The sequence below is a fragment of the Triturus cristatus genome, chromosome 9 (genome assembly GCF_964204655.1).
Source record: "Triturus cristatus chromosome 9, aTriCri1.1, whole genome shotgun sequence".
In the NCBI taxonomy this organism is placed as follows: domain Eukaryota; kingdom Metazoa; phylum Chordata; class Amphibia; order Caudata; family Salamandridae; genus Triturus; species Triturus cristatus.
In genome coordinates, this window is record NC_140592.1 from 301931659 (window position 1) to 301954536 (window position 22878).

The 22878-nt window shown below is 44.4% G+C and overlaps 1 protein-coding gene across 1 annotated transcript in view; it reads right to left on the reverse strand.

Annotated features, from left to right (window-relative positions):
* Positions 1-22878, reverse strand: part of PAF1 (PAF1 component of Paf1/RNA polymerase II complex) — a 52261-nt gene that overhangs the window by 24563 nt on the left and 4820 nt on the right. The window contains exons 2-6 of the mRNA XM_085624966.1: positions 7659-7688; positions 7477-7569; positions 6101-6222; positions 5642-5708; positions 5145-5246 (exon numbers count right to left, since the gene is read on the reverse strand). Coding sequence (XP_085481092.1) covers positions 5145-5246; positions 5642-5708; positions 6101-6222; positions 7477-7569; positions 7659-7688 — 414 coding nt within the window. The remainder of the gene's footprint in view (positions 1-5144; positions 5247-5641; positions 5709-6100; positions 6223-7476; positions 7570-7658; positions 7689-22878) is intronic.

Consider the following 22878-nt stretch of genomic DNA (forward strand, 5'->3'; position numbering starts at 1 on the left):
CATATCGAGTGAAAGAAGAGAAACTAGAGAAGGTACAAAGGAGGACCCACAAGGACTGGGGGGGTGGGGGGTAAAGGAGTTGGATGGGTCATGGAGCTGTAATTCGGAAGGTGTGGGGCAGTTAGAAATGGTGTTTAAAAGCTAGGCGCTTTGAATGCTGTTTGCGTTCATTGTTTCCACTGCCTCTGTACAGCACACACACACTCATTCGCTTTCTGCCTTCAGAAGAAGGGCCTCCGAGCTCAGAACATCCTATTCTAACCAGTTGTTTATCTGTCTGAGAACAGAGCGACTCCCTGCAGCATGTGCCAGGTGCAGACAAAAGAGCCGACTCAACACAGACAACACACGTGCACTACCCCCACGGGGCCCTGCGCTTTACACGTGTGTGGGGGGGACTGAGCTACCAGTGCCACTTTCCACACAGCGACTGACTTAACCAAGGAAGAAATCGCCCTTTCACCGCAGAGACTATTGGCACTGAACTACCCTATGAAGAACGTATTTAGGTTTCACGAATACATTAAACCTAGTGCATTGCCTGCCAGGCTGACTTACCATACCCATGACAGATGAACGCACCAACAGTCATTTTAGATATCCAATTACCCCAGCATCATACTTCCCGTGACACTCTCCTCGGGGAAATGCATCCGTGTGCTCTTGGACTGGTTGCTTCTGCTCGGTACGGCTCGGCCTGACACCCACGCAGAGTAGCTTTCTTTTTTAACCCTAACTGCAGCAAGAATGACATATGGACCCCGAGTGCCAGGGGGAGGAGAGCGAACAGCGCCAGCCGGAGGCAGGAGCACCGAGGGAGCCGAGAGCAGGGGATGGGTCACTGCTTTAAAGACCGCGATCCCTTTGTTACTTGCAGTTCATAAATTGTGCTCCTTCTAATATGGCCTAGTGAGGCATGAAAGCCAGCCACCCTTCAGTACAAGCTGGAGAGTGATGCCGGAATACTGCACAGGGGTGCACAGCCCACACCCCACCGCACTCTACCAAGCCTTTCTCTGCTGCCCATCCCGCCAGCGCTCTGTAGCGACTGCAAGTTGGCGCTTTATAGAAATCACCGAAATAAATATGTAGACTTGACAGGAGTCCGGTGAGCACACTACGACTCCGGTGGGTGCGCAACGCCCGTTGGGTATGAGAGGGGTGCCCTTAATGTCAACCACACCATTATGTAAATGATAACAATTAATGGGTACAAGCAGTGTTTTAGAGCTATCACACATACGCGGGGCGTGCGTGCGTGGGTGGGGGGGGGGGGGGGGGGGGGGAGTATTCGGTCTGGGTAAGGGATCTGAATCGGCAACGGAGCACATAACTACGGGAGGGCTACGGGTGTACGGGGGCACGGGTTGCAAGGGAGATCCGCCGAGTCTGGAAGGGGGGTTTCAATAGACCACAGGGGCTGCAAAAGGGTGAGGAGGAGGACGGAGCCTGGGTGGGTCTGTGGAGCGCTGGGACAGTACAAGAGCAACGAGGCCGCATGGGGTGCAATTGGAGGAGCCCAGAGTCTGTAGGGTGCGGGGCAGCGAGGTCAGCATGCCCGGCTCCAGGAATTGTTTTTTGGGAGGGCAAAGGATCAGGGCACAAGTCCTAAACAAGGGGGAAAGGCGTCCAAGGCACGGTACGGATCCCTGCTCATCGAAGGGCAGCGCCGCCAACTATACTCACAACAGCACGAAGATCCTCACGGCCAGAGGACAGCAAAACAATGGCGGATGGAAGCTCCGAAACTTTTTCGGATTCGGGGGCGTGTTCCTGCTGTTCTAAAAGGGCGTGGCTAAAAAGTGGAAAGAACAGCAAGGAACACGCCCCCGAATCTGAAAAAGACGGAGCCTATTTGGAGGGACAGCTCTCTCCTCCAATGGCGGGCCTCCGTTTAGGAAGCCAGCCAATGGAGGAGAGGCAAAAAGAGAGGCGGGCTAAGGAGCCACTCTAGGAAACATTAAATCTCGACTTCCGGTTCTGCCTTCGGCAGACCGGTAGTCCTCGACCTAAAAACGTCATGATTTAATTAAGATGGGAACTGCAGCCATCTCATCCACAGTCTTGTAAGTGGAATTACTAGAAAGCAGAGACCTTGGGCCAAGGAATCCCCGGATCAACCAGGTGAGATAGTTCTGGGGAGGACTTGGAGTTATTCTGGTAGTAAGAAGAGCATTTCAAGATGAACCAAATTATTTCCCACAGTTTAAAGTTCCTCCAGGGCTAGTTCATCTGAACTCGAGTGAAACTATATACAACTTTGTCCAGGTTGAAGTTGTGTAAGGACCAAGTTGGACAAGAAGACCTAATCAAACATGAAGTTAGGAAAGACAAACATTTTCTGGTGGTGCAAATAGGCTAGCATGTTCCTGGTGAGCATCTATGGTGCTGCATTTTGGCTAAATAAGAACCAGCATGTACTGCTGATGCGTTCTCCCATGCAAATAGCAGAATATAGGAAAGAAATTGTGATAGCTAAAACAGAGTACTTTGCTAATTCCATCCTGAAGGCACAAAATAGTACTAAGGATGTATTCAGGATTGTAGATACTCTGATTAACCCAGAATGCTCAAAGAATGAGATTGTGCCCAGTCAGGTACTGTGCGAAAGACTGGCAATCTTCTTTGAGGACAAAATAAGTAACATTATCAATGGCTTAAATCCAGGGAATACGTCCAAGGAGTTACTCTCCGCGAGTTGAGCTGAGAGGGGGTAATTATACTCCTTGGACCACTTTAATATGCTCTCTATAGGTGACTTTGAAAAAATGGCCATGGGAGTATCCTCAGGATCTCCTTTGGATCCATTACCACATAAAATTTGGAAGGGGCTGGCTCCTGAATTATTTCCGGTCCTACAGCAAATTTGTAATCAATACCTGATAAATGGCATAGTGCCGGCCTGCTTGAAGCAGGCGTCGGTGACACCCCTGCTGAAAAAAGCGACACTTGACCCAGCCGGTCTGAAGAACTATAGACCGATCTCCCTCCTACCATATCCAATAAGAATTCTGGAGCAAGTGGTTAGTAAAGCACTCTCCCAGTTTTTAGAAAGAATTGACATCTTGGATAGGGTACAATTTGGTTTTCGCCCAGGCCATGGGACAGAGACTGCCCTGGTGACCGTCATGGTCATCTACGGATGCGAGCAGACAGGGGACAGTCGGCCATATTGGTTCTTCTCGACCTGTCTGCCGCATTCGATACGGTAAACCATGAGACTCTTTTGTCCAGGCTTGAAGAGGTGGGAGTGACGGGCACCGCTCTTAAGTGGTTTCATTCTTACTTATCCAACAGACAACAAGCAATAGCCCTCCCCCTTTTTGACCCAAGTTTTCCAATATACTGTATGGTGTCCCACAGGGATCGGCAATAAGCCCTATCCTTTTTAACATTTATATGAGCCCTCTACCTGCCATCATAAGATCTCATAATGTTAACCTAGTAAATTATGCAGATGATACCCAGCTTATCCTGTCTTTAGAGGGTGAGCAATCGGTTTCTCTACCAGACTTTCATGCATGTCTGCAGGATATAGCAACTTGCCTCAGGGAGAATTCCCTTCAATTTAATTGTGAGAAGACAGAGATTTTATATTGTGCTGTAGGAAGAATTCCCCCTACACTTCCATCTAACCTCTGGCCAACTCCTGCCAGCGTCCCATTGGCTCCCAGTAACGCTGTATGCAATCTGGGAGTCCTGTTTGATAACAAATTGACATTAGAGAAACATGTCAACAAGACAGTTGGAAGCTGTTTGTTTGATCAGAGATTTCCGGACAATCTTCGATGTTTTCCTTGGAGGCCAGAACGCTGATAGTCCAGAGTACTATCCTCGGCAGACTGGATTACTGCAATGCTCTGCTTTTGGATTCTCCACGATATCTGATTGAGCGATTGCAGAGAATACAGACCATGGCCGCAAAAACAGCATTAGGACGATTGCGCCGTTCCTCTGCCTCCCTGGCACTCTGATTTGCACTGGCTGCCAGTCTCGCAGAGAATACAATTAAGGCTTTATGCATAATGTTCAAGGCCCTGCATGGACATGGACCTAAATCCCTGCAGGAAAAATGTATTTGGTATGCTCCCCCCCCCCCCGGATGCTTCGCTCCTCTTTGGCAAATCTGGTGGGGGTGCATAGAGTCAAGAAAGTTAAATCAGGAGGCCGGGTCTTCTGCACGGCAGCCCCCTGCCTCTGGATATTAGACATACAGATAACATTCTGCAGTTCAGAAAAAGGATAAAAACCTGTCTCTATCCCCGGTTATGCTCTCCGGTTCCCTGCTAATTCCATCTGGCAGGGGCTATAGTTCTTTCCACACTCAGCTAACATCTTAACATAGCGCCAGGGTATCAGCTGCGCTCTACAAGCAATTGTAATAATAATAAATAAAGCATATGTCTCCTTTACACGATGTGGTACGATTAAAAGTGTACAACATGCTAGTGCTTAGTACCAAAAAAACCTCTACCACACTTAGGGTGATAATTGTGTTTAAATCTCCAGTCTGGTTGTCTACTTTGATCCAACAACAGTAAAGATTTTGTTAGTGTGCTTGTACCTCAGATCGAAACATTTGAGGAAAACAGCGAAGAACTTCTTATACAAAAGAAACACAGAACAGGGGCAGCGAGACCCAATTTAGTGGAGAGCCCCGAGACACAGAAGTATGAATTTGGAAACAATCCCGCACTTGTATAGGTGTGGGAGAGGTCATAAAGGGGAAGGTCAGGTCACCTAATGACCCCCTCACACAAATAATACCCTTAGGGTTACTTCCCTGAATTAGGTCTTCTTCCGGGTTGTACACATAAAAAAGGTTCAACCCCACACAATCCACGAAGTGAAGCAGGACACCCCTCGTCTACACCAGGACTTAATATACTGTATTTATTTGTTCTTCTATTTACTTTTGATCAGAAATGTGGCTCATGTAACCCTCAATACCCCACAGTAAAATAGAAGAACAACTTAAATACAGTAGCCAATAGACATAGCACGGCAATAGTATACTTTTTTTTAACTTGGGCTTTACTATACACAAATCCAACCTACCTGACTTTTACCAGGATCGCAAAAAATGATAAAATGAAAGACACAGGCACACACAGACCCCCCCCCCCCCCCTCCCTTTTACGTACTTGACTTCTGGTTTCTCGTTGGAGACTCCATATCGGTTAAACTCAGTAGAGATGTACTCTGTTTTTCTCATCCAGGGCACCACCTTGGCATGCTGTTGAGACCTAGAATAGAACACAGACCACGTAAGATTGTCCATAAACTGGGGCTTAAAATGTCATGAAGATAGCATGGGAGAAGGAAGGCGATCCAAAGTCAAACCATTCTGCAAAATTATACTTTTCGAACAAGACAGAAGGAAAATGGGAAAGCAAATTAACGAACTTCAGCTGAGTGGGCATGCTCTCCTGAGAACACATGCAAAAGAATATGCTGGAGATCTGTGATTGGAAAATATGGGTGAGACAGGAATCCACGCAGGCATTTGGTATAAAGGTGGAGTAGAGAAATATCTACCAAAACATCCCACAGGTCTATCATTTCATCCACTCAGAGTCCTTTGCATCTCTGGAAGGGTGAGGCAACCATCCATCCCTACCTGCAGTACTCAGCCTCTCACCTCTTGGAGCTGCTTGGTGCCTGGATTTCCTCTTCTAACAGTTTCTCATCTGCAAGGTCCAGAAGAACTACAAATAGGAAAAAAACACTATTGAGATTAAGTGGTGTTCAACCCTTAGGGTGTTAGATTACAAGATTGGCACAGAGACATAACTGCTATTGTTTCTTTACTACAAACTGTTTCTCTTGCTTGTATGAGTGTATGTAAAACCAACAGAGAGATATTATAAATAAATGGTGTTCACTCCTTTCTCTCATGCATTTTTCTAACAGGATACATTCACTCTTGCAATGTTTCTGGGAGGAAGGCATAGGACATTGAGATCTTGCAGTTGTCCATAGGGAAGGCAGTAAACTAACATCACAAAATTCTGGATCTGGCACACTGTACAAGTGCCAGCGCCGCATCTTTCATCCATGAGCAGCTGTCCTTGTATTGCCTGTAGACCAAGCCACTTACCACTTTTGTCGATGCGGTAGGTGTCAGGGTTGATGAGGTCAATGGTCACACCAAGATCAGGTTCTGTTAAAAGGTCATGTCTGTGCTGCTTTTCCAAAGAAGTGGCCTTGTACTGCACAAACCTAGGGGAGACAGCCATGTCAAAACATTACCGAGGCAAAGGCCCCACTCTGTTGGTTCCATAACCCACCCTCTCCGAAGTAATCTTTTCTCTTCCAGCACCTATACCACCCATGGCCCAAAACATGCCCTTCCTCTACTTATTGCTCGCACTCGTCTACAATTTCCCTAGTCCTTTAATTGTACTCCCTCTTTCCACTGTCTGTTGGCATACATTCTTACCCTATCTGCCTGTAACCCACAAATCCACCACAGTGGCAACTCTGCCTCCCCCCCCCACCCCCTATCTACCAATACATGCACTCACATATGCTTCCCAGATTTGCCAAACTCTGCTAGTACCCATAGGTTGCCACGTAATCCTGCCTCCCACCACCACACATACGTTGATAGCCACACCTCACATTGTAGTCATTATCCCCACATGTTCCTATCTACAGCACCAAGTCTCTCACTCCCTGCAGTACTATTAAATTTCACTCTGAAGTGGTCACCCCAGCTTGTCCACTAGATCATATAATTTTACCAATCACCCCTTTACTTTAGAATAAAAACACCCTTCTCAGCAAAACTCATGTTGACTGTCTACACAAAAATGAAAAGATGTAATCACCAACAATAATCTATAAAGGTTTTTTTCTTGGAAATAGCAGCTTATAGGAAAATATTGCTAGGGCTTAAAAAACTATTTCTTCAATCGCTGGGTGAGTAGGTCGCCTGCAGCAAAGTCCATAGCACCACCTATCTCTATTGAGCCTGCACAGGTATTGAAATTAGTAATTCCAGAGACTGTCTAGAGACCATCTCCTGCACTCTGGCACTCTACTTTCGCAGCACTGCTGATTCATCTATTGACCTACATCAACAATACCAATTTCCCTCCCCAAATCATGATGGCATTCCCACATGCTTCACTTTGGTGGTACTTTGAGACACACTCTTCCACGTTTAGCAGCTACCATTTTTCCATTTCCTCTACTAGTATATCCACCATATCTCCCTCCCAACCCCTAATCCCTCCTACCTACCTGCCACAAGGGTTTCTTTAGTGACATGTCCTATCCCTCACCTTTCCCTCTCTCCGTTCTCCTCATTCTCCTCTCTCAATGTTTTAAGTATTCCCCCTGCTGAAAGGCATCGCCTACTAATCTGGCCTACTTTGTCAATCCCAACTCTTACTTTTGGAAAACTGTCAAGAGGAGCCACCACATTCCTTGCTCCCAAGGTTTCCTCTAGTGTGATGACAGAATCTTTACCTGTTCTGGTCAAATGGATAAGTGATGAATTTTGGATCAAATGGAATGTCAGGCAGGGTATTGCAAAATTTGACCCGGCAGATTACTCCTGATCTGAAAAATAGAGGAAACGGAAATTTATCATGGAATGTCTGGAAAACAGAGCAAAGGGGTTAGTTTAAAAAAGTATCTGAAACAAGTACCTTTCAGGGACAGTTCTATGCGAGTTCTGCCTGTAAAGGAAAGAAAGAATAAAATTGTAAGTGGAGAAGAATAGGTTTTGTAAAACAAGCAACACATGGCCCAAAAATGACAGTTTCTAAGAATAAAGAGAACAGACAATCTTCTCATGATCATCTGTGCTGGTCGCACCTGCCTCCCAATCACTCATCCATTTTTATGTTCCCTTTTCCTTATAAACTAGAAGGATTGGCCTTCCACCATTTTTCTTAGCAGACATTGTACAATTTGATTATTATTTTATTGAACATTATCTTGCTAACATGTGAAATTAGGGAAATTATTGTAGTTTGCAGGATGTGAGGTCTCTTTTTCACTTGCTGGCTAATTTGCAGTTTTCTAAATCTGTTGGTACAGTTTGGTGAGCACCTTAACTGAATCATCTTCTGTTGCTTGTAATATTTCTATTGCAATGCTTTTAATTTCTGTGATTTTCCTTTGTAGCAGCAAACTTAATTCTGCCAAAACTTGACTTCTACTATTAAAGGTTCTTGAGTGAAGCTATTTTCCTCAACAGTATTTCAGATACAGATTTCTACTGTAGAGGTATTCAGTGTATTCTTTTCACCTCTTATCTTTGTAGCATTATCCTCTAGCCATAGTTTTATTTGAGCATATCATTTTGGTGTTGGAACTTTGGTTTGATGTCAGAAATCTTTTCAAAAATAGCTCTTGATAATTTATTTTTGTTTCCATCTTCAATATCCTTGCATATGTTGATGTGATATTGTCTCGCTTTGCCGTTCTTTGAAACGTGCTATTCACTTCTTTCATAAGCACCTTATTTTTTTGTAACTATAGCTTCCCCTCTTTCCCATGCAATTTCTAATCTTTCTTCTGTCTTCCATTTGGATTTCTTTTGCTTTTTTGTCTTGAGTAGCTCTTCTGAGATTCATCCATAATTACTGTCCATATTTCTTCTAGCTCCCCATCAATCAAATTCAGCATTTCATATTGTTTTCAGGCATTTGGCTGAAATGTGGTAGGAATATTTTAAGAATGTAATCCGTTTGATTGCGGTGTGCTCCATTTGGGGATGCCCATGTATTAAGCTGTGATGAAACGGCATATATGTGAGACCACTTTGCTAGTTATTTCATCTCCCAGTATAGTAGCTTTTAGGGGGCTGCTATCGGGGATTAATTTTGAGTACACGCCTTTGGCCTGCAGAGCATGATTCAGTCATAGGTCACTTTACTTTTGCATGCGATTCAGTTGGAATTCTTTTCGGAGCGTCTCAAATGATTTCGCTCCCCTTTGATGTACTATGTCTCCAAACGTGGAGAGCCCTATATTTTCTCACTGACAATATCCAGATAGTTTCCCCAACTTCCCTTATCCATAGTGGTGTGTGTTTAGTCACCTTTTCCCACCATCCCAAGTATTTAGTTGTCTTGCCCCAGGTTTCAAGTGCTAATCTGGGTGGGTTGCAGCACTGCCACTTGCTGACCACACTATAGACCTTGTGTATATATGTGCAGTGCTCAAATCCATGTCTCTCCAACTAGTTTGTGGATCTAGTCTTGAGGCAAACCCCAATAGATCTAGACCATTTAACTTAGCTATCGTCTCTAGCTATGCAAACCAGTGGGCAACGCATTTTCTATGGATTCGCATTTTAAGTAAGACTTCTTCTGCAGTTGGATTAGTGCAGTGATAGACCTGGCTAGTGATTTTGTCCTAGAGTTGGTGGATTGTTACATAATACTCTAGCTTGTTTTGGGTAAAAAAAAAAAAATTCTATTGAGTGACTTCTGGTGTATTGAGGTGTCACTTTAACTCAGAGAGAGCCAAAATGTCATCTTTTTCTGGATACTCAACTGAACAACCTTCCTGCTTTTATTCAGCACCCAAAGTATTGGCAAATCTGTAGGCAAACAATTTCTACATGTGTTCATCTTTATATCTTGACACATGGGCTTCAATACAATATCACTTACAAACATTTGTGGGCAAATAGCTTTTGAAGTGATCTTATATGGGATCTTATATGGGCTACATGTAAGGTTTGTCGTGACACATTATGCGTGCTGTAGTTTTCCAGAGATAGATCAATTCTGTTTAACGCTCACAGACAGACTGTGTTCCACCGCCTTAGACTGTTATCCGGCCCTCGTACCGTTTCATCCTGCACCGCTTTTTACAATTTGGTGATCAGTTTTTTCTTGGCCGGTCTACTAATAAAATTTGGAGTGATTTAAGTGTAGTGGGTTCAGCAGGGAAGCCGGGGTAGTGATCTCTGAGTGCACGCTTCAAGCGGTAGCAGGAGTACTGGAAGAGTAGTGTGGGGTTTTGAATGTAGTCTAGGTCGTCTCCTGTAATGTAGTTACCCCCGGATAAAGGTCACTCATAAGTGTGATGCCAGCCTCCCTTAAAGCTTTTACAGGCCCTTTTTCCTGAGTTACAGATATGGCCGCGTGACCAGCCAGAGGTAGAGCAGAAGCGTATATAGGGAGTTGGTGCGCACGTTTGCCAATCGCCTGCCAGGCTGCAACAGTGGTGTTGATTGTGTTAATCTCAGTCCTGGGCTTCTGCCTAGGAGTATGTGTAAGGACGCTCTCAAGTGGTACGGGGTGGGCATCTCCGTCCTCTACAGCAGTGTGTGGAATAGAATTGTGTGTCCTGAACCAGTAATAAGCGTATTGGGCCTGTGCACAGAGATAATAGACATAGAAATCAGGAGCAGCGAACCCCCCTTTATCATAAGCAAGCGTTAGGGTAGGCCAGCTAATTCTGGGTTGTTTATTCCCCCATACTAATCTCAAAAGCTGGATTTGCACTGTTTTAAAAAAATGTTTGGTAAGTTTAATCGGGATAATACAGAACAGATATAAAAACCGTGGAAGTATGACCATTTTAATTACTGCGATACGGTCTGAAAGAGACAACAGAAGATGGGACCACTTGTCCACTTGTTGCACCAAGGCTGGGCCATAATTTTCTTTGATCACGGTGTCAGGGTCGCGGTGCACCCAGACACCACGGTACTTAACTGGGTCCGCAGTCCATATCAATGGGTATTCTAACTGGGACGGAGACGTGACCAGCGTTAAAGGAATAATGACAGATTTCTCCCAGTTAATCTGGAGCCCGGAGAATAGGCCAAACTTAATATATTCTCGGATAATTGGAGACAGATAAAGTTGGGGGATCACGGATAAACAGAACCATATCATCCGCGTACATGGAAATCCCGACCGGTCGGTGATTTAAATTGAGGGCGGCTTCTCTATGACATTGACTGATTTTACAAGCTAACGGTTCTAACTTTGTTCTTTACCTCCACATAAATGATGGATTTCTCCAAGTGTGGTCACGGTTTTCGCTGGAAAGAAGTAATGCAGTCTACAAAGACATTACAGGAATTTCAGGTCCTCTATTTCAATTATTTCTTCTACTGCTCTTCTTGATCAGATTGTGGAAAACCTGGCCAATCTCCTTCATGTCTTTGGCTGTCCCATAGATAATTGTGGCCAAAAGAGTGATAGCTCAATTTAGGGCACATTCACGAGATACTGCCATGTTGAGAGCATGATATGTATGTACCTAATGATTATAAAATATTTCGAACAAACTCAACTAAACTTGTGAATATGTGCTGCAATCATACTAAGAGTTACACGTGCGCAGGTGGTGCACACGTGGTGAATATCAACCTTCAATTTCAGACCACTTTTTAGTTTGTATAGAGCACATGATGAACTCTGACCTCGGAACCTCGAGTATGCAAAGTGTGTAATATGTTAATCAGAAAGAAAATACTGATACAAGACTTCCCCTTGCAAAATGGCTACAAATGCCATGCTTCCGAGTGCTCTTTCATTAAGAGATGGGTTGGCGAAGTGCTTCCCTGCGTTTCTTGTTATGAGCAGCTTTCTTTACCTGGTAAAGGCTGTGAGGATTTCGTGGCCAGATCCTACTCAAGGAATCTAGTTTTCATATTTAGACAATAAACAGCAATGCTAACCAGACACTGGACTAACAAGTTAAAACAAGCATTTGCAATGCAATAGGTCTCGCATTTACTAGAGTTTGAGCTATTGGCATTGTAAATGACAATGCCTTTTACTTACTTGTTGATTTTTAAAACATAAATAAAATGCATTGTTATTTACATTGCCAATAACTTAAACTCTCACAAATGCGAGACCTATTGCATTGCAAACGCTTTTTTTTCCCAACTGACAGCATTGCCTTCGACCTGAGGTAAAACGCAACATGTTTTCAATTTCTTTCCAAAACGTCTTGGGGTAGAAATCCAACAGTCTTCGTTGTAATGGTCAGGCTTTGCTCGCTCAAGTTGCTTGTGTTTCTCAGTCCGCGTTGTCATGTAACCTCGGCCTTGGATACAGTACACCTGGCCTGGGATACAGTGCGTTGTAATTTATTCGATTTACATATATTAATTGGCTGCGTGAACTGTGCAGCGACACTAGCCATCTGCCCGAGTACCTGGAGGAGAGATGTTGGCCCTGTTCCTCCTGTGAGGCAGGATTTCTGACCGCCGCAGCCTCTGTTGAGAGATGCCGCTCCCTCAGGCGCAGAGCGCAGCAACCAAAAGTGAAAGTGAGCCGAGAGAAGTTCCGCCCCTCACCTTCCGTCGGTGGCTGTGTTGCACAGCGGAGACTACAGCTCATCTGGAGGGTGGACCGGGTGCCTGGAACTGTGAAGAGCAGTGTTCGTAAAACACAACACTGGGGCACAAGCTGCAGAAGAACACACAGCTCCAGCCAGCGCCGGGATTGGAAATAGCAGCACCGCAGGTAGGACTGATACACCATTGTGGTGTTAGCTAACCCGGGGTTGACGTCTGCACCGACGAGCATGCTGCACAAGAAGAGAAGCGTATGTAGGGAGCGACGCGACCTAACAGCCAGAACTGCGGCCTTGCACGGGGGTACGTGGATAAGGAGTACTGCCTCGGCTCTAGATCGTCCGGTCGTAGTACTTGTACCCGTGCTAACGAGAAACTGCGTGATGTACCCTAGTGCCTGCGTAAAGCGATCTGAATGTCCTTGGGCTAAATTCGCGCTATATGAAAACAGAAAAAAAGAATACAATAAGATCCGGAGCAGTGATAAAAGACGCACCGACGCTGGGTTGTGCGTCTTAACGCGTGTGAACTGTAACCACGCTTTTGCTGTGTGAGGTAAAAGCAGTCTGCGTGGAGACTTGCTCGTTGCCTCTAAGCAACACACGTGCCAGCAGATAAAGCAAGAACGTGCAGTAGGTCTCGCATTTGAGAGGGTTTCCTCCATTGGCATTGTAAATGATAATGTCTTTTATTATTTATGTTTTTACAAAACCTGCAAGCGGTCGTAAAAGCTGCTTGCAGGTTTGATAAACACATAAATAAAAGGCATTGCCATTTACAATGCCAATAATGAAACTTTCTCAAATGCGAGACCTACTGCGCTGCAAGCGCTTGTTTTGTAATTATTTTTATGTAAACCAAAAAAATAAAAATTACGCCACATTTCATCGTAATTGCACGTCACTACATTTCCATGATGATATTGCATAACTGTCGAAAATCTTGCCCCTGCAGCGATCAGAAATTTTTGATCCATACACTGGTCTCTAACGGGGGGGGGGCGGCGACGGTGGCGAGGTGTGAGCGGATGCAGTGAGGGGGGGGGTCGGCAGCGGCGGAGTGTGCGCGCGCGTGTGCGTCTGCGCAAGCACGTCTCAGAAGCGCGTCCACAGACCCCGATCGCTGCGCGTGCCCTGGTCTGTCTCCCTTGGGAGCAAACACGGCAACAATAAGTCTCGTTGGCGGCAGCGCTTCGCGCTGCAACGCCAGCGAGACCTAAAACCAACACACCCTATGTAGGACTTTCGATTCACCAAAATGCCAAGAGGTGATGCACATTACAAAATGTACCATTTGATGCAGGCTGAGATCAGGAGATATAAGACAAGATTGATGACATCTCAGGTGTGTTAAATGAAACTCTGGCCCCAATGACATCACAGGCAGATACCACAAAAGTACAAGAAGAAAAAATTAAAAAGTAACAAAAAAAATACAACAGCAGATATAAGGCAATTTTTTTTTTCTTTTTTTTTTACTAACAAGAGGGCTACCATATGCCAAACGTGCAAGCAAGATATGGTAGTGGTGGAGTTAAAATATGAGAGAGGTACAATACTGCATTCCAAGGCATGGTCATTATATGCCCAAGTACAACCTCACATGGCTTTTAAGTCTGAAGTGCCACGGCACAACCATCATATCCCGAAACACAGGCTCAAATGCAAAGCCATCAAACAAACCGGTGTAGTTTCAAATATACAGATCCAGCTTTATATGTCCATGTAAATCATAGGCAGAATGACAGCCTGAAGAGCTTAAGATAACATAATATTTGCAGCCTGATTAGGTCTGCCACCTCTCAACAGTCCGCCTACATTTGTTTGATATAGAAGCATAGTCTATTTCATAGGTGCTTGCAAACATTCCCCCGGGGGCCACAAAGTCCTGTCCGTGGCATACCCGAGGGCCGCACCTATGCCAGCAGGGTGAGAGTCGAGGTAATGAAAGGTGGGCGTGGGGAGACGCAAGGCAGATGTATGGTGTGGACAACAAACCGAGCCACTTGACTTTTGTCTGCCACGAACGCTCTATTCTCACGCACCAAGAATTAAAGTCAAAGCATTAACTTCTAATGTAAAATGTGAGTATGACAAGGGATACTCATTTGGTGGCTGAATTGCATAATGTGAAACCAGAAAACCTTTATTTATGCCCATTTCACAGCTTTCTGAATGTTTGTGATCTGCCAATTGAACAGCAGCCCAGAGCTGCTGGTCACCAGGGGGCCGCTCTAAAAGTTCAGGAGGGCTGCATGCGGCCCCCGGGCCGTACTTTGAGTATCCCTAGTCTATATTTAGCCTTCTAAATGGACTTTGCCCATAGACATCTAATCCTTTGCTGCTTATCATTTAAACTCTTTTTGAATTTAATGCTACTACTTTACTGATCATCAAAAGGATGGAGTTAGATTGATCAGAATCCTAATCTGTGGTCTGCTGCCAGCAGTAAGGTCATCTTATTTATAAATGAAAAACCAATGCACTGACACTTAAGAGTTGCAATTATTAACATAATTAATGTTACATATAGTTCTAATCTAAGACACTTTGGGTTTAACACACACACACACACATTATGTATATATATATATATATATATATTACACACATACATACATACACACACACACACGTATAACCCAGTGGTGGTTGCCACAGGGTAGTTATAATTAGGATTGTTTTCCATAGGAATTTTTTTTTTTATGTTGCCAATAACGGACGCCATTTGAAGAATCTCCACGAAACTTTAAAGAAAAGTGCTACTTTTTTACTAGTTAGCGTATGGAAAGTTTCAAGTTGATCCGTTAAGGGGAGCCGAGAAAAAGAGGGGTCCCAAAACGCATGGGGGCACATAATGTTTATCGGGGGGGGGCGGGCATAGCCCCTCCCCCTTCCTGGAGCCTATTTAAGTCCCACGGACCCCAACCCCAGGGCCATGTATTAAGAAAAAAGGGAGGGGGGCCGCTCTACCCCCCTCCCTAAGCCAGGAGAATTCCCAGGAACCCCATCCCCGCAGGGCTGGATTTTAAGTAACTTGGAAGGGGGCTGTGCACTGCATCCCTCCCGGAGGCATACAATGGCCCCGGGTACCCCACCCTCAGGGCAGGCTCAGTGATGGTGTACTAGGGCCTCCAACCCCCATGACACCATCTATGTTCCTGCACACGGCAGTCAAAGTGCAAATGTTCTCCCACTGGGAAGGAGCACAAAGCTACTCCCATCCAGTGGGAAAACAAAACATTTCCCTGCCCGCACTCTTCGGCAGGGAAATGCTTTGAATTGCTGCCAACCCTCGGGGGTAAAAGAAAACTGCTCCTGCGGGATTGGAGTAATGTATTTATGTGTATGTATAGCACTGAAAAAACCCAAAGGTTAAAGTAATGTTACAGTTTGGTGAAATGTTGAGTAACGCAACGGTTTAAACTCTAACAAAAACACAGAAATTCACATGTTATAGTTATCTCAAGTACCTATAACTTGTGCCCTAAGGTAACTCTAACTCATGCCCTCGCCATGCACTGCTAATTACCCCAAATATTGCATAGCTCATGACATCTTCTATGACAATTGATAATATCCCTGCAACATTTGCAAGTAAATTATTGAAGAGAAAACAGTGCATGGCAGGGGCACGAGTTAGAATTACCTTAGAGCACGAGTTATGGTTCCCTGAGATAACTATAACTGGTGAAGTTCTGTGGTTTTTAGAGTTTAAACTGTTACTGAACATTTTACCTAACTAGAATGTTACTTTAACCTTTATTTATGTTTTACTGTGAGATATATATATATATATATATATATATATATATACACACACACACACACACACACACACACACACACACACACGCACAGGTTTGCTTTCATCTGCAAATAACCTTTCATTGGACTAAAGTTAGTTTTGCACTCTTAACAGGATTAACTCATGAAAATTTTCATGTGAGTAAATCTACTCCTAGAGGAATGTTCTGGGAGTGCTAGAATACATTGAGAGTATGTGGACACTCAAATCTATACATTTGTGGGTTTGTTTGTTTTTTATATCTTTTATTTTAGGCGACAACCATATTGTTATTCAAACAGTGACAACAGTTGTATGGAGGACAATTACACAATACACAACTTCCCAAATAGCAGCAAGTACATAGAAGAAATTCAGTACATCTTTGTCAAATTTTCACGATACATGTGAAAATCACCATCATGCCCTGGCATACAGTGCGTCGTATCCATGTCCATTAACCATCTTGCCCGAGTCATGCAGGATGCTGTGCAATCCAAGGGTCCTTCGATCCATCTATCAGGCCCAGCCCATAGTAACCTAGCCAACTGCCCCAAACTCTATGAAATGTTTGAGGGCAGCCCCTACTGTAGTATGTGACCTTCTCTGCCGCTATGTAGAGGTCCATCCCTTTCTTCCATTAATGGATAATGGGTATCTCTGCCGCCCCCCACCTCCCGGCCACATGTCTTTTGGCAATAACTAGACCTAGGGCGCTAAAGATGAGTTGGAGGCGTGGAAAGTTTACATCATTCAGGATTCCCAATAGGATGTATTTGGGGTCCATCGGAAGAGAAACATCCAGGATGGCACTAAGCTCTTGTATTATCTCAGCCCAATAGGCCTGAATGTGGGACACACCAACAACATGCGTCACTGGTGGGTATTATTGAACGCCTCTCCACTCACCTTCTACCTTGGGAAAAGTCAGACATTTACTCCTGCAAGGGCATGAATAAATTCCTTTCCAGAGTGATGTGGAAATGTGGAAAATAGGTGAAGGTAAAGGAGCGATGGGATAGAGAAGCAAAGGGGGTTATCTCAGTCGACCAAAAAAAACGCATATTTGTGCTTGTTCAGACGATTTTTCATGACAAATTGAACACATATCTGGTCAGGCAAAAACAAATTCAGAAATGCTTCAGGAATTTGTTTGGAAACCTGCAACTTTAAAGAATACGTCAAAGTTGTAAATCTGCACCAATGTGAGGCTGTAGACTTGCAAATGTAGATTTGGGAACTTCGGAGGATCAGGCTCAAACGATTTACATAAAATGCATCCTTTTTATCCAAACTTTTACACACTTTGAGGCTTCTGGTACAATTTAAGAGATAATTTGAATAAAATGTATATTACATGCACATGCGCTAAACTAATTATGAATTCCAGCTTAACGATTCAAGTTTTAAAGTATGTGGGAGAATTGAATTATGGAAAGGTATTTGTAATTCAAATCAAAAATACTGTATGCACTTTTTATAGAACCTACTGCCAAGATCATCCAGCTTTGTAATGCCAATAGTAAATAAAGGGGGTTGAACATGGTAATCCCCGTTTTTTACCTTCACCTGTGCCCTCAGTGCAGCACTTCCCAAAAATGCTGTAACAACACTTTAACCATTTGTTGTAAATAATTGGGACATTTTTAACTTCCTACTAAATATTCCAAGGCTGTCTTAAGAATTGTAAATTATTACACCTGTGCTGACAATGAATTTGAGAGCTTTCCAGAGGTCCTTTGCGGGCCTAAAGAGGTAAAAGAATTGATTTCACTGTCTGTCAACGTGTTCTGAGAAGCGTTCAGCCACAGCCCTGGTGTCTTACGTTAGCAGCCATCTGGAGGGGTGTTCTGCAAGCTGTTTTGGGTATACAGGACACATATGGCAGAAATGGGATAGCAGAATGCAGCATTGGCTAAAAGATATTCAACTTTACCTTTTACTTCAATGCACAAGCAAACACACTCTTTTCAAAACAAAGGCCTGATCAAGCCTTTTAACATGACCTTTCTAATATGATGGTCAGCCCATAAGAAGTTGTTGAGGATCCCAATCTAAGACGAAGTAACTTTTTTCCTGTAATGTCAGTTCCATTTAGACAATGTATATGCAGTTGTGTTTGAAGGATGCAATTCATTCTTTGGTCCCCATGCATCCCTTTTTGTCTCGGATGTTTGATCCTTGACACTGAACTTCTACCGTATTCTAGTCCTGGAATTTGGACTGGCTCTGCTCTCCTTCCTGTTCCTTCTGGATGAGTTTGATGCTACACATTCTCATAAAATCTAATCTTCATCTTCAACCAATATTCATAAGATTTCCAGGGAGGATTTTCCCCCTTTCAAGGGCCCTCTTATGGAGGCCCTTGACACCTACTGCATGTGCGATTCCATGCAGACTGGCACGGAGGCCCTTTCTTCTGGAAATCCAGAAGGCCACTCAATCAGTTCAAGCATTCAGTCTTTGCCATAAATTGATCTTCGGGTAGATTTTGGTGAATGTTGCACTTTTCTCAAATATTCTAGGAATTAAGTTAGGATAGTAAATTTGGCTTTGCAGCATCCGCAAAACACTCTGCTGCTCTGAAGGCACAATTGAAGGCAAGAAATTAAAAAGCGTATCGGTAATATAAACCTATTTAACGGTGCTCAATTGCAAAAGGCTAAACCACCAAATCTGCCTGAATGGTCTCAAACTTCTGACATTTAAGTCCATAACCGGTATGTTTACCAGTGGAATCAGAATCATTTTTTAAAAAGGCCAAAAGTAGTGAGATTTGGAGCACTCTAGTGCCTTCTGAATGTCTCGTTCCAGCTCCATTGGTGTTAACCAGGGCCACAAGAATTATACGGCAAGGGAGGGCCAAATTATGCAGCAGGGTGGAGTAAATTATGCAGCACAACAAAGCAAATTATGCAGCATACCGTGGCACATTTTGTAATAGTAGTACTTCATTATTAGTTTGTCATTTTTAGGTCTCTGTATGCGCTGTCTCGAAGAGACATGTATATATTTTGTGGGCTTCCGCCCACCCATAGGCTTCCCCTTTGCCGATTCCATCGTCGCTCTCCTATTCTTTCTCCCTATTTGTCCATAGCATGCATAGGTCATACCTCTTTCAGTGTTTAGCCTGCTCCGAGAGCATGGACCAATTACTACTATCCATCCATAGCTCCCATTTTAGCAACTGTTTTAGGAACTATTTTTTAAATTGATTTGGAGCACTTCACACTAGCGCTCGTGCTTCTCTGCGCCATTTCTGTAAACAGGCCTGACAGTCTTGTCCTTATCTCATCACATTTGTTGTGCATTCAAAAAACAAAATCAAATGTCAGATGCAGTTTTCCAAAGGGTGCCTGTTCCATCCCCCAACACTCTCCGCTTCAATGCTTGTTTTTTGTTGTTCCCGCATTGTGGCTTGTTTTGCCTCTGGTTTAAACTGGCTCCCCTTCATGTCTAACAAGCATTGGCATAGCCAATAGGTCTCGCCTTTGGGACCTTATAAGTGTTTAGCCATGCAACAGTTGCATACCTAAATACTTATAAGGTCCCAAAAGCGAGACCTATTGGCTATGCACAGCGGCCGTGAGAGTGAAAGTGATCGAGATCACTATCAAACATCAAAGCGGCCGCGAAAGTAATCGCAGTAAAGCGCGGCGCGGGCCCGCGAACATTCACTGTAGCTCTAGGCTGGCCTGGTAGCGCTTTTTGGAGCCCTCTCAATAAGTGTCGCCAGACCAGCGTATGCGCTAGGTCAGGCGAGACCTAAAAATAGGACTGCCAGCTAATTTTCACTTTTGCTCAGTGGAATCTGTTAGTGCCCTTCTTAGGAGTAGAGCTACACTTGGGGAGCAGATACAACCCAGAGACAGCAAACAAAACATGGAAAAGAAATGGGCACACCCCAGGGCCTCAAATGAGATTAATATCCGTGGCCAGTTAATAAAGTGCATTACTGAAAGATGGAGCATTTTTGGTGACTGTTTATTTAGATCTCTAGCTTGATTGACTTTCAAAACGCATGATTCAATTATGCTTCTATCACTGCAATTTGAAGACTTTGTTTGGGTGAATGTTTAAAAAGAAAATCAGGGATAGGAAGTCTTTAAGCTCACGTTTTGAAAGGAATGTATGCACACTGTGTGCAAAGCTGGGGCTTGAGTGCTGCTGAAAGGCTGTTACTCGGGCTGCGAGTGTGTCCACTGTGCTATTTTTTAACTGTGTAATTGTTTTTATTAAATTGGGTGTTTTTAGACTTGCCGGTTTTATCTTATTGACACACTTGCCTGTATAAGATTCTTAAACGCTAAACCCGCGGTGCCCGTCTGTAAGAGCGGGCCCGCCTCCACTGGGTTAGCGTTCTAGCTGTTCCCCTTTCAAACTCCTTAAAAGCCACGCTGGCGCGAGCGCGCACGCCAAAGGCAAGCCCGTCTGCGCCCGCAACGCGCCCATGGCCAGGACCCGTGGTCGTTTTGGGCCCTTAAGCTGCTTGAGCTGCTGAAGCTCCGGGGGGAGTGTTGCAGGGACTGCGCCATGTTCAATTTTGACAGTAAGAGGGGAAGGTCTCTCTGCACACACTGTCACTATCGAACGGATGGGAACGCTGATAAGAGCAGCGGGAAGAAGGGCGGGATAGCCTGCCATATTGAAGGGGGAAACGCAGAGGGTTTCCGGCTGCATGTAATTTCCCCCATCCGCAATGATCAAGGGCCGGCGATAAGGCCGGAGGTTACTTCAGCAAACAGGCTTTTGTGCATCCTCCTGAACACACGTTCGGTCATGAAACACAAATACGAATTGGAAATATTATTGAATGCACACAATCCTGACATGGTTTTCTTAACTGAGACCTGGATGGATGCAACGTCAACTCCTGACTGGAACGTGGCCCTGCCATCAGGCTACGCACTATTGAACCAAGATAGAGGGGGGGAGGAGGCAATCCTTGTTCTCCTTGATCTGTCGGCCGCATTTGACACCGTTAACCATACGGTGTTGGTGCGGCGACTACAGGAGATAGGGATTAGTGAGCTGGCTCTGGCCCTCCTCTCCCCCCTCCTCTAGACAATAGGAAACAAAGTCTGAACTGGGAGGGCCTACAATCGGACAGTTTTAATCTGCCCTGCGGTGTTCCGCAAGGTTCAGCTCTTTCCCCAACACTGTTTAATGTTTATGTGAAGCCGCTGGCCAGGTTGGTGAGGAAACACGGCTTTACCCTCGTGTCGTACGCGAACAACTCGCAATTGGTGATATCTGTCTCAGACATGCTGGAGTTAACAGCGGCAATATTCCATGCTTGTCTGAAGGATGTTATGGAGGGGATGAGCCTGAGTTTCCTGAAAATTAATACGGAGAAAACAGAAGTGATTGAGTTTGGGAACGAATCACCAATGTGGAGCAATCTGTGGTGGCCACTAGAGGCGGTGGAGTGTCCTCTACCAGTAAGAAAGGTGAGGAACCTTGGGGTCATTTTCGACTACAAATTGAGCATGTCAGCTCAGGTGAATAGCCTAAAATCGGCTTGCTTTTTCCTACTTAAGACCCTGCGCAAAATCTTCCCCTTCATCCCCCGGGCACTTCAGAAGACGGTAATGGCCGCGCTCTTCATGTCCAAATTGGATTATTGTAATGCGATGTTCCTGGGCATTGATAAGCATCAGGGCATTGATAAGCATCAGGTCAGTAAACTTCAATCACTGCAGAATGCTGCAGTTCGAGTGATTCTAAAGCTTCCGAAGGGCCACCCCACCTCTCAGGGAAGAAGGTCATTACATTGGCTCCCTGTCCAGCAGAGAATCGAGTTTAAGGCACTCTGCTTGGTGCACAAGGCAAGATATGGTGGTGGCTCTGAAGACTGTCAGGATAGGTTCAGGCTCTATACCCCCCCCCGCGAGACCTACGATCAGCCAATCTTGGCCTGATCTGTACCCCTAGATATACACGGGCCAGATGTGTTGGCCGCTCACTTTCCAGTTGTGCGGCCCAATTGTGGAACAAATTACCGGTGGCCTTGAGACTCCAGCCGAATCTTTCTTCCTTCAGGAAAATCCTGAAATCTCGGCTGTTTAACCTCGAGTAGCTATCAGTCTATCATTCCGCTCCACTTACACACACCAGCGCCAAGATGCCTCGGCATTCGAGCGCTTCAAGCATTTTATAACATTAACATTATAATATACTCAAAATTAAAAGTAATATTGCACTGGCAAATCAGAGTTTAATACTGTCAAGTATTGTTTTTAATTTTTACTCAGGTTTGCTGGTGCAATCACTTTTAACTCTGAGTACTTGTGATTTAATCGCAAAACATATCTTAAACAATAATACATCGTTTGATTTTTTGTGGAAATATGCAGCTAACTATGCTCTTTACATTGCAGTGAAAAAGCCATGAACATGCGCGTTTTAAGTGCTCTCAATTAAAAAATGTTTCACCATCTAATCGGGATACAAATAAATGCAATGATTTTCTGGTGCAGCGTTATTTCTAATTTTGAGTGTTCATGGGCATTACATCGTTTCACGTTTCAAGTTCCAGTCAAGCAGTCACTTAAAGCCTCTCCATGAAATTGAGAGAAGTGCGAGTTTACATTTACACCTCCCCTCGGCATGTTATTTTATCATGTCTGTGCGCTTGATTTTAGTTTGTCACATCCTTTAAAATAAAGACAAACCATTGCATGGAAGCAACAGTGACTATGTAATATTTACCAACATAGATTTCCTTTATATGCTTTTTATTATTCACTTTCACGTGATAGGACAAGAAATACATGGTGAAAACAAACATACTAAATAGGAAC